We start from the raw sequence: 18910 nt of genomic DNA, 5'->3' as shown, positions 1-18910 counted from the left end.
AGATCCTCACCCACAACATAACTCCTCCCTCCAAAATATATATATATTTTTATCAATTAAAACAATCTTTCCCGAAACTTTTTTAAAGTTTTTTTCAGTTCCAAATATTGGAAATAAATAATTAGAGCGTGACCCCTCCGGGATCTTGTAGTTTTAATATTACAGTATATTTGTTCAAAAAAAAACACAAGCCTTAAAAAAAGTTGCAAAATGCCACTATATTATCCGCCTGTTTGAATACCGATTATTAACACAGTTTACAGTTAAGTAGAAACTTAAACAGCGTGAGACCCTGGCGCCTGCGCACGACGCTCTCGGTCATCCGCTGATCTTGGTCTCTGGGGAAGGTAAATCACTTTTAGAGCAGATCGGCGTTTGAGTGAGATTTAATTTACTTCACAGCGTGTAAAGACATTAAAATCTAACCAGTGATGCTTAAATACGGACTATTAACACAGCGTTACATCTGAGGAGAAACTTAAATAGCACGAGACCAGGGCGCGTGCGCATGCGCACGACGCTTCCGGTCACCTGCTGATCTTGGTTTCTGGGGAGGGTAATTCACTTTTAGAGCAGGTCTGCAGTTGAGTGAGGTTTAATTTATTTCACAGCGTTGAAAGACATAAAATCTAACTAGTGTCTTTAGTCATGACGCCAGAAGGATGGAAATTAACGAATGTTATAATTTTGGGATTTGCTTTTATGTTCGTTTTCACTGCGTTTCAAACTTGCGGTAATATTGAGGTGAGTATTTTCGGCTTTGACTTGAATCTAGGTATATTTATCATTAAGTAGTAATTAAGTTTGTAAGGATTTTATATTGATGATAAAGACCTTTGCTGTAACTTCTGTTTATACACTATATCCGCTCCCTTAATGTACATCCCCAAACTATTTATATCCAGTGAAAAGTCAGTACTTAATTGTTCAGAAAATAGACTGTACCCTGCCTTGTGAAAGTGTTCAGCCCCAACGCTTTGTTCACAAAAATGAGTATTACAACCAGGGATTTTAATCAGTTTTACTGGGAATTTTTATTTATGAATCACGTGCTTCTTTTTCATAGGGCTCAAAAAGCAGGAAAAATTGTAAAGCAGAAAAAGCTAAAAATTCAAAAACTGACATGTTAGCAGTTTCCCATTTGCTCAGTGCTTAGTTGAATCACCTTTCGCAGCTATTATAGCCAGTAGTATTTTCAGGTAAGATAGCTTTGCACAGTGTGACAGAGCAGACTTTGCCCATTCCTCCTCGCGAAATTGTTCAAGCTGTTTCACGTTAGTTAGGGAGTAATAGTGGACAGCAATCTTGAGATCTTGCCAGAGATGTTCAAGTGGTTCAAGGGTAGGTCTCTGACTGGACTACTCAGGGACATCAATTTTCTTCATTTGAAGCCATTCTGTAGTTGTTCTGGCTGTGCGCTTTGGGTTGTCCTGCTGAAAGATGAGCTTCCTCCCTATTTTAAGCTTTTTGGCAGTGGCTAGCTGGTTTTTATCCAGGATCTTGCTGTGTTTAGCAGCATTAATATTTCCACCAATCCTGACCGGATTTCCAGTCCCTGGTGGTGAAAAACATCCCCATACTTTACAGTAGGGATGGTTTTACCTGGCTGTATAGGATTTACGCCACACGTACCGCTTTGTGCTGAGGCCAAAAAGTTCTGCTTTAGTTTCATCTGACCACAAGACCTTCCTCCACATCTTTTCAATATCTTCTAAGTGACGTTTTGAAAAGTCTCTATGGGCAAGGATATGCTTTTTCTTTTTAGCCAGGGCTTCTTCCTTGCCACACTTCCATACTTTTTTTGTACAAGGGCTTTAAGATTGTGAAGCTATGAAAATCATTTGTAGCCACTGACTTCAGCTCACTCAGAGTGACTGTTGGAGTTATGGTAGCCTCTTACAAGTGCCATTCTTCTCTGGCAACTAATGTGGCCTTGCCTCTACGGTGAGGCAGTGGTTCCACATTACCCCCCCCCCCAACTTTTTCATGATTGCACTGAGCTCTGAGGGACAGCTTTCCCCAGATTAGTGCTTCTCTATTTTCACTCCCCTGATTTGTCTTGAATGCTCTTTTGTCTTCATTTTCGTACGGTCTGTTGAAAATCTACCATACTGTTGGACCTTGCAGAGAGAGGCAGTATCCTAATTAATTCATTGAAAACAAGTGATCCTCCAATTTTCTACATCATCAAACATGGTGAGTTGGTAAGCTAATATATTACACCTGAGCAAATGGCATAGTAAATACAAAGGGGATGAATACTGTATCGGCCTCACAATTTTGATTTTTAATTTTTAGTGAATTGTTGACAGGTTTGGAATTTTATCTTTTGATTTGACATGATGCATCATGTTTTGTAGACTAGTTCAAAGCCACCCTACTTCAATATATTTTAAATTTAGAAAATGAGACAATATGAAAGTAGTTGTGGGGGCTAAATGCTTTTTCAAGGCATTGTATATGGAATTCGTTAATGATCATTTGAGCAACGAAAGTACTTTTGTGGGTTTGCAACTGAAAAGCTGGCTTTTGTGGATATTGATTTCTAGTCAAAACTAAATTTCACAAGATCAACATTTTCTTGGTTTTTCAGAGGTCTTGCATTTAAGGGTTAGGAAGAAAAGTATTGAACAATGTTAAACTGTTAGCTCTGTGCCACTCCCCTTATAGTTAATATTCTGTCAGCCTCTCTTGCATCTGTCCAACTAATCTGTTTGTCTTTTTACTGTGGTCTTACCTTGTCATCGTTGAAGATCCAATTATTTTGACCTCTTGTATCTTCTACATACAATTTGTAGCACTAGTGTTCTTCATCTCAACTGAAAGCTTCAACTAATCTATTTCATGAATTGAGTGTAGTAAAAACAAGCAAAATGTAATTTTTTCAGAAGTCTCTCATCGAAATATTTTCAAACTTGCATTGGTATTTGGTAGATTATACCTCCCTATTGATGCATCTTTTTGTAATTTAGAAGATTGATTGCAGCAACTAAACAAATAACGTTCCAGTTCTAGTAAATATCAATTACTTGCAAATAATTCTTTCGAATTAGATGAACATATTTGCCAAAACAGTTGTGCCTAAATAAAAAACAGTCATAATGAATATGGAGTCATTTTTCCAGAGAGCTAAAAGATATCAGAAGCTTCCATTGCTAAAGGGCATAGCTGTGAAATACTAGGATAAATGTAGAAGATATTACTGAGTGATGGGAAGAATGCTATTTTTTTAATTCAAATATTAATTTTTATTTAACAGCAAACCGTCATCAAGAGTATCAATAGCACTCGGTTTCATGGAAGTGGCTATACCAGGTTTTTTTGGTTATTTTCTTCTATGGAATATACTTTATTAAGATTTTTCTGACACTGAGCTATTAATCCTACCCTTTACACACCTTCATTGAAGTATAATTTGTACTATTTCATCTACTATTGAGAAGTAAATTTAATGTATGTTTCAGTTGCTGTTCTTTTATTCATATTAAATATAGTAGGGGATATAATTATTTCCAATGAAATATTATGCTAACATTGACTTGTGTTTCTTATAGTTTGGCCATAATTTATACTGTGTTTTCTGCTTCCAATTTGTTGACTCCATCAATTGTTGCTCTTTTGGGATATCGACTTTCCATGTTCCTTTCTGGATTAGTGTACAGGTGAGTTTAATCATGTCCATATTCTTGTCTATGTTTCTCTCAGTCCAACCTGCACCTTGCACTACAATCATTTTTGCATTTTTCAAAATCATTTCCCAAGTAACATTTTTATGTAGAGTGCATAAAATTGTTTAATTATTTTGAAAAGGCAGATAGTTTTCTACAAAGCAGATAGAAGAACCCCACTACTAATATGACTCTTAAGTTTTATCAAAGTTCAGTAATCTTGTTAATTATCTTGCGTACAATTTGCTTTTTTATCTATTGGATTAAAAAAAATTGGAATAAAACGAAATTAAAGTTTGTTTGCCTTTACCAATTTTCTTAGCACTCTTTTGTGTAAATATCCAGCAACATAAGTATTTGGATTGCTGCTGTCAATAAGTATTTTCAGGTATAGTGATAGTTTTGAAATCTAACTGAGAATTTTCTGCTGCTTTTGCATTCGTGTTTTTACAGTTAATAATTGATATACATGAGGAAGAAATAGTGATTCTAGTTTTTAAGGTTTTCAGAAAGAATTCAGTAAAGTAACATCAGTTTGTAGGATAAAAATTAGGTTTGATATATGGATTGGTTAATGGACAGAAACCTGAGGGAAAAAATAACGTAATTTTTTTGTGACTAAAATGGAGGTATTAATTGACTCCCGCATGGGATGAGAGATGTGGCTATATATGGTCTATATAATGAATGAGATGAAGTCACGAGGTGTAAAGTATTCTAAGTTTGCTGCTGATATAAAACAGGATTAGGTAGAGATTGCAAAGGGGTTAACCTGTTAAGTGGCTGGGCAAAATGATGACAGAAGGAATATGCTTTGAGGAACTTAGAGTTTATTCACATTGGTGTGAAAAGTTAATATTGGTATGCAATCTTTGTGCACACTATAAAATTAATGTACAGGTACAGGAAACAATTAAATATATAACTGGCATATTTACTACTCCCAAGACAAGAAAATTATTCTTGACAATGTTTTGATTTGGGTGTACCAGTATGGTCTATAAGGGAGATGTTGTGGGTGCAGCAGACAGACAACTAAGAAAATAAGTACTTGATGAAAAGCTAAAATATTGTTCATTTTGGAGAGGGGTTTCAGTTCCATATCATCCGCCTGTAATCGAAGTATTTCACACAATCCTGTCTTTAATGGAAAGATTGCACTTAAAGAAATTGCATCTAGGTGTATTTATTTTTTTATCTTGAATTTTCTTTCTTTTTCAGTGCTTATATTGCAGTTTTCATTGAGCCATTCACATGGTCCTTTTACTTGGCTTCAGTCGTCATTGGGGTAGCAGCTGCAGGTCAGAATTTCCTTTAAGCTTTGAGCAACATGAGCAAAATGCAAAGGGAAAAGCATTAAGAGAAGATCTCTATAATAATCTTTCTGACTTGAACAACTAATCAGATTTAATCTTGTAACTGATTTTTTGATTTGAAGTTGAAAATTTCACAGTGACCTTTTCTTAACATTACCACTGTTCTGTATTGCAATATTCATTGTGTAAATCTGAAATCTGACACAGGCATTGTACTGCACCTAACCAGTGATTCCACTTGAAAGTTTTGGACTAACTTGATTTGATTTTTGTTGAATAGTTGAAAAAAGTGATTAGCAATGTGATTTTTTTTTTCATTCTTCTCAATTCTTTCTCATCAGTCTGAGAAATGTGGACTTGTTCTTCAAACAGAAGCAAGCCTCCATCAGATATGAGTGAAAACAGTTTTATTTGATTAAAGCCATTATGGATAGTTTGTATTTTTACATATTCATTTTCCTTTCATTGTTGCCACTGAATAATCATTGGCAGCAGAAATTATTATTAGCTTTATAATTCTATTGAGAGATGTTGAAGGGAATTGTATTTTACTGTGCCTTTGCAGAAGCTCTGAACAGTTACAGTGGGAATTTCACCCTTTAATAAAAGGATGCATTAATTTAACCATCTTTTTACTTTGGAACATATGGTATCCAGTGGCTCTAGTAGTACACATTGCGAATTTGTGTCTCACCATGGCAAATTGAGAAATAAATTAAATCCCGTCATTTATGAAGATGCTAAAAATTGACCTTGATAACTTTGTATTTGTGCAAAGATACCACTAGTTTGAGTAAAGAGTTTGAGCTCCAACTGCTTAAGCTTCGTGTTCATGTTTCACAGTATTTGGTCAATTACCTCATTATATCTACACTGTGGCTATGGGTGCTTAATTCTGCCTGACTAACATGACTTGGTTTATAAAAAAAAACACTTGCAACAAATTGAGAACAGTCAAAAATATGCATGTCTGAAAGAAATAATGTTTGTGTCAACAAAGCATATTTTGACTTTCTCTAACTGCTTCTTTATTCAATTTCCTGTTGATCCATAAACGAATCACATGTATTCTATGTGACTCAGTTGTTTTCCATGATCATGACCTAGTTTGCTGTAGGTTAATCAACTATCCTCCCCATTCGCTATTTAGGAGATTTTAACTCCTGCATTAAGCTAGTGTTTTGCATCTTTCACTGTTTGTGTCTTTCAGTATTTTGAATTGCTGGATCATATCGCTCATTTTCAATGAAGCCAGATATCTTGTTGGTCTTTACTTGCAGTGAAAAACTTGGAATCTGTGCTGTTACATGTTGAATGCTGTGTAAGGCATTATGCTCCCTTTGTAATTAGGATGTTCAAAAGAATGGCATTGAGCCTGCATGAATTGTAGACAGTTGGAATAATCTGATTTTCCTTAATCTTTAATCAAAAGCCTCTAAAGTAGTCAAATTCAGAGCCATTATTTTGTCGCTATTTTTGATGAAAGCAGATTCAGCAAGCTCATTGTCCACAATATTTAAAGCTTGGTTGTGCATAGTAACCCACATCCTAAAATTTGGCGGCATGTCCTGAGTGAACAGTAGCAGTGCAGGATAATGTTTTTTTTTTAAAAAAGCAAAATATTCCATTTATATACATGTTTTTAAATCTGTTTAGAATCATTGTTTTAGTGGAATAATTCCATGGTGTGTTGTAGTTTCTTTTTGACGAGAAGTAACTGATATATTATAGACTGCATTATTCACATTTCCGTGGCTAATTATTTATTTCAGGGTGCACTTTCTTTAAATGCATGCTTCTGTGTGATTTTTTTTTCCTCCCTGTACTATTTTGCCTTTTCCTTCCCATTAAGGCAAGTTAAATTCTCCCATTTGTTCTACCCTTATTCTGTGCGATAAGGCAGCCATTGCAATGTACAGATACTTCAAAAACCAGCTTTCTTTAGTTGACATTTCAATAACTAGTTTATACTGGATGACACGGCAGCAGAATTCTGATGGTTCAGATTTAGAATAAATTGGGAAACTATGGGAATATTTTGTTGGGCAGCAATATTCCAGTAGTTCTATTATTAATTTGAATTGTTAATGTTTATTCCCCATGATACAGATTGCATCATTTGTATTGCATGTCTCCATTAGTGCTACTTTTCAGGTGATAGTTGTTTGCAATGTGAGGTTTATATCGGACCTTTTGTTTTATTTCTATGTACTTAAATTTGTTTTATTTCAAAGTGTTGGCCTGCACAAATTATCCCCTTCTATGAATATTAGTGTTGTCCTCTTATTTAAAGTATTTTTAATAGGATTTCACAAAATTATGAAAAAAATCAGTTTCAAATGGCACAAGTTCATCTGGTGTGCAAATTTAGTGTTTTGTGTACAAATGTCTATTACCCAGCAATTTAATCTGTAGGTTATTTTAGTTGGAAAAGCCACAGTCCTTCCTCACTCTTCAAATTTTTTTTTTTTTTTGGAAAAATGTTTGATTCAAAATAATCTCTTGAGAGTCATAAAACTCTCTCTGTTCCCACGCTGCAAAAGTACTTCTTCTCCCCCCCCCCCATTATTTGTGTCAATGTCTTGCTACATTTTTCTTGTGAACTTTAACTTTTTCCTGAACAAAATTTCCTGAACTTGGCTTGTAACCATGATTTTCATATTCTGTCCCCATTTCTTCAATTAAACCTGTTGAGTGGAAATTACTGGAATCTTGCTTCATTGAGCAATTTGTAATTTTAAAAGTTGATTTGGTCTTGCATAGTTCAACAGGAAATTAGACCATCCTTCAGTTTGTCTTTCATCGTTCAACTCCTGATATTTTTCACTATTTCTACCATTTTTTTTCCAAGGATGTTTAAGGTTGATGTTTGAGATAGGTCTTAATTTACTCCATTTCCCTTAGTAAAGGGAGGAACAAGCAGTGAGAATTGATTTTAAAGTAATTAGGGGGACTGAAGGATTAGAGAGGAGATATGAAAACAGGTGTTTTCACCCACAGGGGGAATCAGAATTTGTCAGGTTAATATCACTGGCATATGTCATGATGTTTGTTGTTTTGGAGCAACAGTACATTGCAATACACTATATTAAAAGAAAACTATTTTCTCCTCCTCCTTTTCTGATCCTCTACAGTGGTCCCTACCTACCTGCTCTCCCTGATACATCTGTAGAAATTTGTGAGTGTTTTTGGTGACATACCAATTCTCCTCAAAGTCCTAATGTAATATAGCTGCTGTTATGCTTTCTTTGTAATTGCATCAGTACATTAGCCACAGGTTAGATCCTCAGAGATGTTGACACCCAGGAACTTGAAACTGCTCATTCTTTCCGCTTCTGATCCCTCAATGAGGACTGTAGTTTGTTCCCTCCTCTTCCCCTTAAGTCCACAATCAATTCCTTGGTCTTACTGATGTTGAGTGCAAAATTGTTGTTGTGACACCACTCAACCAACACGTCTATCTCACTCCTGTATGCCGCCTCATCACCATCTGAAATTCTGCCAGAAATAGTTTTGTTGTCAGCAAATCTCTAGATGGCATTTGAGCTGTGGCTAGCCTCACAGTCATGGGTATAGAGAGAGTAGAGCAGCAGGCTACGCATACTTCCTTGAGTTATGCCGGTGTTAATTGTTAGCAAGGAGGAGATGTTATTTCCAATTGGCACAGACTGTGCTTTCCCAGTGAGGAAGTCGAGGATCCAGTTACAGAGGGAGGTACAAGTTTTGAAGCTTGTTGATTAGAACTGGGGGCATGATTGTGTGGAAAACTGAACTGTAATCAATATACCACAGCCTGACATAGGTGTTACTATTGGTAAGGGTATGAAACCTGATGCTTGAAAGGGTGATACAGACAGGGATCCTCTCTGCACTTAAAAATTACTAGATGAGTGTTCTGAGAACTTTAACCTACAGGATTGCAGATCAAGTGCTGGAAAGTGGGAATAGGCCAAAGAGATACTTTATAATCAACATGATGTAAATATTCTGTGATTCTCTTTTCGGTTGGGAAATGATCTAGTCATAACTGAGATGTGATAGTAAAATACATCATAGTGTATTTAAATACAGAAGGTAGCAGTATTGGTAAATTAAAAACAAACTACTGGAAAACACTGTGGAAAGAACTAACAAGTGGTTGCAAATTTGAAAAATTATCTCTTTTGCTTTCCACAGATGCTACTTGACCTACTCGGGGTTTAAAGTATTGACTGTTTTTATTTCATGTCTCCAACATTTGCAGGCTCTTTGATTGCAATATGCTCTGCTTGGTTGGATACCATTCTAAGTCTGTGAAACACTGTACAAGTTCCTTTGGGAGATGGGGGTGGGGTAGGAAACAAAGTCTGAAAGAGTTGTCACTGCGTTGCTTCCTTTCACTCAATGGGACTTGAGTAGCCCAGATAGGAACACACAGCAGTGAGCCATGGCTTTTGTCATGCGGAAAGGAAAATAATAAAGAGTGTGACCTTCTTTGAGTAAAGGAAAGCCAATTCAGTGATGGACTGTGTATTCTTGAGCTAATAAAGTAAATGAAAACTCAAATTTTGTGATGGGTTGACAATCATCTGCGCAAATTTATATCTACTAAATTCTTTAAGGAATGAGTTTATGAATTATTATTATGAAGAATTACATTGCTGAAATACAAATCTAATTAAGTGGACTCTTGTCTCCCTTTCTCTTCACCATTTACACCTCGGACTTCAACTACTGCAGAGTCTTGTCATCTTCAGAAGTTTTCTGATGACTCCGCCATTGTTGGATGCATCAGTAAGGGAGATGAGGCTGAGTACAGGGCTACGGTAGGAAACTTTGTCACATGGTGTAAGCAGAATTATCTGCAGCTTAATGTGAAAAAGACTAAGGAGCTGGTGGTAGACCTGAGAAGAGCTAAGGTACCGGCGACCCCTGTTTCCATCCAGGGGGTCAGTGTGGACATGGTGGAGGATTACAAATACCTGGAGATACAAATTGACAATAAACGACTGGTCAAAGAACACTACAAGAAGGGTCAGAGCCGTCTCTATTTACTGAGGAGACTGAGGCCCTTTAACAATTGCCGGACGATGCTGAGGATGTTCTAGGAGTCTGTGGTGGCCAGTGCGATCATGTTTGCTGTTGTGTGCTGGGGCAGCAGGCTGAGGGCAGCAGACACCAACAGAATCAACAAATTCATCCGTAAGGCCAGTGATGTTGTGGGGATGGAACTGGACTCTCTGACGGTGGTGTCTGAAAAGAGGATGCTGTCCAAGTTGCATGCCATCTTGGACAATGTCTCCCATCCACTACATAATGAATTGGTTGGGCACAGGAGTACATTCAGCCAGAGACTCATTCCACCGAGATGCAACACAGAGCGTCATAGGAGGACATTCCTGCCTGTGGCCATCAAACTTTACAACTCCTCCCTTGGTGGGTCAGACACCCTGAGCCAATAGGCTGGTCCTGGGCTTATTTCCTGGCATAATTTACATATTACTATTTAACTATTTATGGTTTTATTACTATTTAATTATTTATGGTGCAACTGTAACGAAAACCAATTTCCCCCAGGATCAATAAAGTATGACTATGACTACTACAGCAAAATATTACTGATGTACTATAGAGTTATAGAGCAATACAGCATGGTTACAGACTTTCAGTCCAATAGGTCTATGCTGACCACAGTGTGCACCCAGCATGTCCCAATTTCGTGTTTTCAGCCCAAGTTTCTCTAAGTCTCGCCCCTTCGTGGACCTGTCTAAATACTTCTCAAATTATACTATTGTACCTGCCTCAATTACTTCCTATGGCAGCTCGTTCAGTATACTCTCCAGCCTCCGTGTGAAAATGTTACCCCTCACCCTCAAGTCATTCTTAAATCTTTCCCCTCTCATCCAAAATTCATCATCTCACACATGACTATTGAAATTCACTTGCCAATCCTTAAACCACTCCTCTGATTAATCAAGATCCCTCTGCAGTTTATGACAGCCTTTTTCATGATCAACAACAGCTCCTAATTTAATGTCATCTTTAAGCTACTGATCGGACTTTGTACCTTCACATCCAAATTGTTTCAATAAATAATAAGCAACAGTGATCCCAACACCAGCATAGTATTTTGTGAACTGCAGTTTGAAAATCTTGGAAGAAAGTGTACAGTACTCTAGTGATGTATAACTGATAAATCGATTATTTTATAAAATTGGTTGAAATTTGTTGCAATGATTGAACATTATTTTATGTCTTTCAGTGTTATGGACAGCACAAGGCAATTGTTTGACAATTAATTCAGATGAAAATACAATTGGAAGAAACAGTGGAATATTTTGGGCTTTGTTGCAATTTAGGTATTTGTTTAAAATGTGACAATATTATTTAAGTTTACTTCGTTATGTGATGCATACATCTGTGCATCTGTTTCAAAGCTGATTAATTTTTAACTAATTTCCTTTATTTAAATATATGATTTTGTGTACAAGTGTCATTTATGAGGAAATGAAAGCTTTAAATGTTTGTGCCTGCTGTAATTTGTAGAAATTAAATTTACAAATGCTTTTTGGATGAATTCTTCACTCCAACTTCCTATCCTATCCTCAAAGTTCAATGTAAATATATTATCAAAGTGCCTATATGTCACCATATACAAGCCTGAGATTCATTTTCTTGCGGGCAATTATCGTAACTACAAGAAGCACAATAGAATCAATGAAGGACTGAACTCCCCAGGACCAACAAACAACTGATGTGCAAAAAAACAAAAAGCTCTGCAAATACAAAAAGAAAGAAAATAATAAATAATAAATTTTGAGCATTAAGAAGGTTCAAAACTACATTAATTACAGGCTGCAGATTGCAGTGAGAGTAGTTCAAAAGTGTATTTTGAAGTTTTAGAAGCTGCCGGTAATGCATCGCCATGTTTCACCAGTATCATCTTGCCAATGTTTGCCTTGTCATCATTCTTAACTATTGTTTAATAAATGTAGTTTTTGAGTATTCCCATTATTCTGTCATCTTGCTAATGCTGATGTGCTTAATGTATAGCATTGGACCTCAGATTTGTATCATCTAATATTGAGCACAATTACACTGCCACATCAAATGTTAACTTTAAGATCATACAGTTCAAAACAATCTGAGAATTGGAGCTGAAAGTTTAACCAGATTTTTAACAAATACAGAGCAATGTGTTGTCAAAGAATGTTCTTTCTTTTTAATGAAATCAAAACCTGCAAATGCTGGACAAACTAACAAAGAGTTTCAACCTGTAAGTTTAATTTAGATTCTGTTTCCACAGATGCTGTCTGACTTGTTGAATGTTCTTAGCATATTTTTCTTTATTTCCTTTATTTTCATGTAAGTTGTTTTCCCCTTTGCAAGAAACTAACAAAATTGGGTAGAAGTAAATATTACAAAGTGAACCTCATCTGAATTCAGGCACATTATAGATTCTGATTGTAAATTGTTTGCTAAAAAAGGACCTATAATTCTTAGAATGAGAATTCTTGTGACCCTGTTGGAAACTACTTTTTAAGCATACTTTTTGTAACATGAATCAATATAAAACTAAAGTCATTTAATCATAATGTGTACTTTTTTAACAAATTCAAGTATTTTTCTCAGTATGTGGTAGTTCATCCTCATTGGCAGGAAGTGGTATAGCAGTTATATAGCAGTTTATCACCTTTCTCATTTTTCATTGGCTAAGTGTTAACACATTACCCACGTGATGTAATTGTGCAACAATTGATGGGTTTATTCTTATCTAAGGAATTTTCTGTTATCTGGATTATAAAAGGTATTGGATTTTTCAGAGGCGCGTCTTTTCCTTTTTTTTTCTTCACCTTGTTTGCTTTTCATTGACTCTTTGTTTCTCAGCTCTTCACTTTGCTTAGTATTTGTTTAAACTTTGAAGTAAACAATCATTAAGAATTGAGACTCCTCACCATTCTTGACCACTGGAAGAACCCAAAGGATCAGGAAAACAATAGAGATCCAACAACCCCAATGTTCAATTTACTTTGTTATTCTTTTATAAGTTCATTTTATTTTTGCTGGACATGAGATGATCTCATTGAAGCATACAAAATTATTAAGGGGTTTGATGAGGTTCATGCTTTTCCTTGGGTTGGGGTCCAGAATCAGAGATCATGGTCTCAAAATCAAGGGGCAGCAATTTAGATGAGAGATAGGAAAATCTTCATAGAGAATAATAATTCTTTGGAATTTGATTCCTGAGAGGACAGTGGAGGTTCTAGCACTCAGAATATTCAGAACATGGTTGATACAGGCTTCAGATATGATAGGATTTGAAGCTAATGTGGCATTAAGGTAAAAGGCATTATACAAGGTTATTGATTATTAGAGGCACAGAGTCAAAAAGCCTAATCCTATCTGATAAATATTTTTCTTTTTAAATATAATTTTGTAAATAATTTTCTAGATTGTAACATCCTGAAAATGCAATGTGGTTTGTTTGGTAATATAACTAAACTTCAAGACAGATGCAAATCAGATTAAAATGGCATTTGGCCAAATTGTTAGTATTGGGAGGGTTATCCAAAAGCTGAGTTTCAAGCAATTTTGTAAATGAGTAAGGGAAACTTGACATGTTAGTCAAAATGTCAGCTGCTGTGGGGAGAGGGAGTGCTAGATGCACAAATAGCTGGAACTGTTAAAAGTTTGAGTTCAATTTTGTTTAGAAAACAGCTCTCTACAAACCATATGACTTGTTTGAATTTTACTTGAATTGCTTTAATTTCTGTGAATTCTTGTCATTTGAACAATGATACTGTAATCATAGACATAGTTTTGTTTATCTTTTTATTCAGAGAGAAATCTAATATTTTTTTCTTTTTCCTAGTCTTTTATTTGGAAATCTGTACATTTATTTAGCATGGAAAGGAGAAAAGCATATTTCAGGTCAGTTCTCCTAACCTATGTTGAACATATCACAAGAAACAACACAGCAGTAGTGTTTTATTGCAGACTACTGGTGCTAAATAATAGACTTATAATTTGTTTGTTTTGGTAGCTGTGCCTTTTTTCTTCAGAATATTAAGGAAAAGATCTTCCATTCAATAAATGTCTTGGAAATCATGGTCATTGTGTTGCATCATACTACCAGTATAGTTTGCACTGTTCCCCATACTTATCTCTTTATTACTGCATCTGGGCATTGTAAAACATTTGGCTTCTCCACTGCCAACCTTGGTGTGTGCTCTGAGTTTTAAACCCTGTCTTTACATTTCAACAAATGTCTTGTTCAAACTTATGAAGGGCTGACTTTGGCAGTGTGGAATGCAACCCAAATGAAGCTACTTGTCAAGAAAGATGTCACAAATCTGGTAGATTCTTCTTTAACTCTTAAACCACTAATTAATTCAGCGACCTTGGAACACTGTTGCCCATAACATATCTTTCATACTGTTACAAATCAACACTCCTTTGTGATCATGAAAATAGGCAATTTATATAAAATAATCCTATAATTTATCTTTTAATATTTTAAGAAGCGCTTACTAAATATAGTTGAGGTAGATGGAGTTTGGCTGTAATTTCTCTATTGTGAAATAGTGTCAGATTTATGATCTCCCCATCTAATCGATTCCCTGCCCTCCCAACTCGAAAACTTCCGCAAAAGAGCCGCCATGAGCAATTTTGAGGAAGGTTTAATGCAAGCAGCTTAAATGGCGTGGAAAGTGTGCAAGAGGGTTTTTGAGGCATCCTTCAAGGGATGGGGTTTTAACTTGAAACTGAAATGGGCAGGTGGAAATTTCAGCAGTGGAACATTCTGGGAACAGTGACCACAACTCTCTAAGTAGTTATGTACATTGAAAAGGCTGGTCCTCAAGTTGAGACCAAAACTGGGGAAAGGCAGAGCTCAGCAGCATTAGAGACAACCTAGCAGAAGTAGATTTTTGGTCGAGACTTGTGGGTAAAATTACGTTTGATAAATGGGAGCCTTTTAAATGAGCTAGCAGCAGTTGTTCCAATAAGGGTAAAGAGCAAATTTGATAAGACTAGAAATGAAAAGCTTTAGTGAAGGTTTGATCGGGGGAAAAAAAGAAAGTGATGATAGGTATAGGCACTCACAGCAAGTGCATTTCTTGAGGATTGATGGGGTGTATGATAGAATTTAAGAAAGGAATTTGGGCAAAAGAGAACCATGAAATATTAATTTAATTTCTCCCTTTGTGGCTACTTAAATATTAAATCTTTATATACATACTGTTCTTTCTTTCCCCCTACCACTTTCACAGTCACTTTAACATTTACCTTCCTTCTTATTTTGAATTTCCTATTTGCACCCTCATTTGTTGGGTACCCCTCGTCTTGTGTCATTTTAGCAAAATAATTGTATTCCATTATCACAGAACATTTCATGCTTTATGGGAATGGCTTGGCAGCTTGTACCCATCCTCTCCAGCTCTTAATGTTTCCTTCTTTCTTTTCTGAATTTTAGTAAATTCATTATTTTGTAGTATTTTTTTCTTGTTATTTCAGATTATGACCGCAAGACTGTTTATACTGCACTCGCTGTAATTAGTTTGGTGGGAAGTGTCCTGTTCATTCTTATAAGGAAACCTGACTCAGAGCCTCAGTCAACAGAAAATGAAATATCTGATGATGAGCCTGAAATTACATTAAGGTAAATTTTTGTTTACCGAAACATGAGAAATCATGAGGTAGAGACATGTGGTTCAAGAAATCCAGACTGATAAATAATTCCATATTTCATTTATGTGGGCATCTTTTAGATTTCATTTTTCTTTTATCAATTGGTCATGCATTAAGATGGAGAGTGACATAGTTAATTCAGAAACAAAGGTTCTGTACTTAAAGAAGAGTAACTTTGAAGGTATGAGACGTGAATTAGCTAAGATAGACTGGCAAATGACACTTAAAGGGTTGACGGTGGATATGCAATGGCAAGCGTTTAAAGATCGCATGGATGAACTACAACAATTGTTCATCCCAGTTTGGCAAAAGAATAAATCAAAGAAGGTAGTGCACCCGTGGCTGACAAGGGAAATTAGGGATAGTATCAATTCCAAAGAAGAAGCATACAAATTAGCCAGAAAAAGTGGCTCACCTGAGGACTGGGAGAAATTCAGAGTCCAGCAGAGGAGGACAAAGGGCTTAATTAGGAAGGGGAATAAAGATTATGAGAGAAAACTGGCAGGGAACATAAAAACTGACTGTAAAAGCTTTTATAGATATGTGAAAAGAAAAAGATTGGTTAAGACAAATGTAGGTCCCCTACAGACAGAAACAGGTGAATTGATTATGGGGAGCAAGGACATGGCAGACCAATTGAATAACTACTTTGGTTCTGTCCTCACTAAGGAGGACATAAATAATCTTCCGGAAATAATAGGGGACAGAGGGTCCAGTGAGATAGAGGAACTGAAGGAAATACATGTTAGTAGGGAAGTGGTGTTAGGTAAATTGAAGGGATTAAAGGCAGATAAATACCCAGGGCCAGATGGTCTGCATCCCAGAGTGCTTAAGGAAGTAGCCCAAGAAATAGTGGATGCATTAGTGATAATTTTTCAAAACTCTTTAGATTCAGGACTAGTTCCTGAGGATTGGAGGGTGGCTAATGTAACCCCACTTTTTAAAAAATGGAGGGAGAGAAACCGGGGAATTATAGACCAGTTAGCCTAACATCGCTGGTGGGGAAAATGCTCGAGTCAGTTATCAAAGATGTGATAACAGCACATTTGGAAAGCGGTGAAATCATCGGACAAAGTCAGCATGGATTTGTGAAAGGAAAATCATGTCTGACGAATCTCGTAGAATTTTTTTGAGGATGTAACTAGTAGAGTGGATTGGGGAGAACCAGTGGATGTGGTATATTTGGATTTTCAAAAGGCTTTTGACAAGGTCCCACACAGGAGATTAGTGTGCAAACTTAAAGCACATGGTATTGGGGGTAAGGTATTGATGTGGATAGAGAATTGGTTGGCAGACAGGAAGCAAAGAGTGGGAATAAACGGGACTTTTTCAGAATGGCAGGCAGTGACTAGTGGGATACTGCAAGGCTCAGTGCTGGGACTCCGGTAGTTTACAATATATATTAATGTGGAATTAAATGCAGCATCTCCAAGTTTGCGGATGACACGAAGCTGGGCGGCAGTGTTAGCTGTGAGGAGGATGCAGGGTGACTTGGATAGGTTAGGTGAGTGGGCAAATTCATGGCAGATGCAATTTAATGTGGATAAATATGAGGTTATCCACTTTGGTGGCAAAAACAGGAAAACAGATTATTATCTGAATGGTGGCTGATTAGGAAAAGGGGAGGTGCAACGAGACCTGGGTGTCATTATACACCAGTCATTGAAAGTGGGCATGCAGGTACAGCAGGCGGTGAAAAAGGCGAATGGTATGCTGGCATTTATAGCAAGAGGATTCAAGTACAGGAGCAGGAGGTACTACTGCAGTTGTACAAGGCCTTGGTGAGACCACACCTGGAGTATTGTGTGCAGTTTTGGTCCCCTAATCTGAGGAAAGACATTCTTGCTATAGAGGGAGTATAAAGAAGGTTCACCAAATTGATTCCTGGGATGGCAGCACTTTCATATGATGAAAGACTGGATCGACTACGCTTATACTCGTTGGAATTTAGAAGATTGAGGGGGATCTTATTGAAACGTATATAATCCTAAAAGGATTGGACAGGCTAGATGCAGGAAGATTGTTCCCGATGTTGGGGAAGTCCAGAACGAGGGGTCACAGTTTGAGGATAAAGGGGAAGCCTTTTCGGACCAAGATTAGGAAAAACTTCTTCACACACAGAGTGGTGAATCTGGAATTCTCTGCCACAGGAAACAGTTGAGGCCAGTTCATTGGCTATATTTAAGAGGGAGTTAGATACGGCCCTTGTGGCTAAAGGGATCAGGGGGTATGGAGGGAAGGCTGGTACAGGGTTCTGAGTTGGTTGATCAACCATGATCATACTGAATGGCGGTGCAGGCTCGAAGGGCTGAATGGCCTACTCCTGCACCTATTTTCTATGTTTCTATGCTGGGAAGCTTCAGATTGAATAATTCAATGTGTGAGACTCTGGAAATGAGTTTTATTTAACTCTGTGGGCATTGAGTACTTAACAGTTTTGAAAATGATAACATTGTCATTAATATAAAGGCATAAACTTTTTAAAATCCCAACATGATCCAGATAAATAAGTGATTGAATTAATGAAGCCTAAAGGCAGAAATGACATTTGATGTAATTTGAATTTTTTTTTTCATAAACTCACTTTTTTTTCTTGACATTCAGCCCTGTTCCTGAATCTTTTGTAGTTTTTTTTTATAACTACAAACGTTTCAGGAAATGGTTCAGTTAACTCAGGGGTCCCCAACCTTTTTTTGCACTGCGGACCAGTTTAATATTGACAATATTCTTGCGGACCGGCCAACCGGGGGGAGTGGGGGGGGGTTGTTCAAGTAAGGATAAACTCACCTCAACATGTCTTTTACAGTTAGGGTTGCCAACTTTCTCACTCCCAAATAAGGGACAAAAGTAGCAGTCAAATCCCGGGACACTTTACCCCACGAAAGACTACCATGACCATAAAGCCTTGCGCGGGCACCTGTGTGCGCATGCGTGATGTGCCGATTTTTCTCTCCCACAAATCGGTTCTGCCTTCATCTTCCCGACTAGACTGTACATACGTTATTTCTACTTTATATAGGCTGTGTATTTATCATATCATTCCTGCTTTTACTATATGTTAGTGTTACTTTAGGTTTTGTGTATTATTTGGTATGATTTGGTAGGTTATTTTTTGGGTCTGGGAACGCTCAAAAATTTTTCCCATATAAATTCATGGCTCAGAAGGTTTCATAGGAATGCTGTACCTTAGTGGGGGAAATACAGGACAAGGGCGGTCCCGTATGGGACAAACCAATTTAGCCCAATATACGGGATGTC

General features: G+C 36.8%; 1 protein-coding gene across 1 annotated transcript in view; it reads left to right on the top strand.

The window, feature by feature from the left end:
* The first annotated feature begins 339 nt into the window (after positions 1-339).
* The window catches only part of mfsd11 (major facilitator superfamily domain containing 11), a 31918-nt gene continuing 13347 nt past the window's right edge, over positions 340-18910 (top strand). Inside the window, exons 1-7 of the mRNA XM_063074374.1 lie at positions 340-744; positions 3260-3315; positions 3555-3662; positions 4890-4969; positions 11226-11322; positions 13836-13894; positions 15479-15623. Coding sequence (XP_062930444.1) covers positions 649-744; positions 3260-3315; positions 3555-3662; positions 4890-4969; positions 11226-11322; positions 13836-13894; positions 15479-15623 — 641 coding nt within the window. The 5' untranslated portion in view covers positions 340-648. The remainder of the gene's footprint in view (positions 745-3259; positions 3316-3554; positions 3663-4889; positions 4970-11225; positions 11323-13835; positions 13895-15478; positions 15624-18910) is intronic.

This window comes from Mobula hypostoma, chromosome 22 (assembly GCF_963921235.1).
Source record: "Mobula hypostoma chromosome 22, sMobHyp1.1, whole genome shotgun sequence".
NCBI lineage: Eukaryota > Metazoa > Chordata > Chondrichthyes > Myliobatiformes > Myliobatidae > Mobula > Mobula hypostoma.
This window is presented reverse-complemented; position numbering and strand designations above follow the sequence as displayed.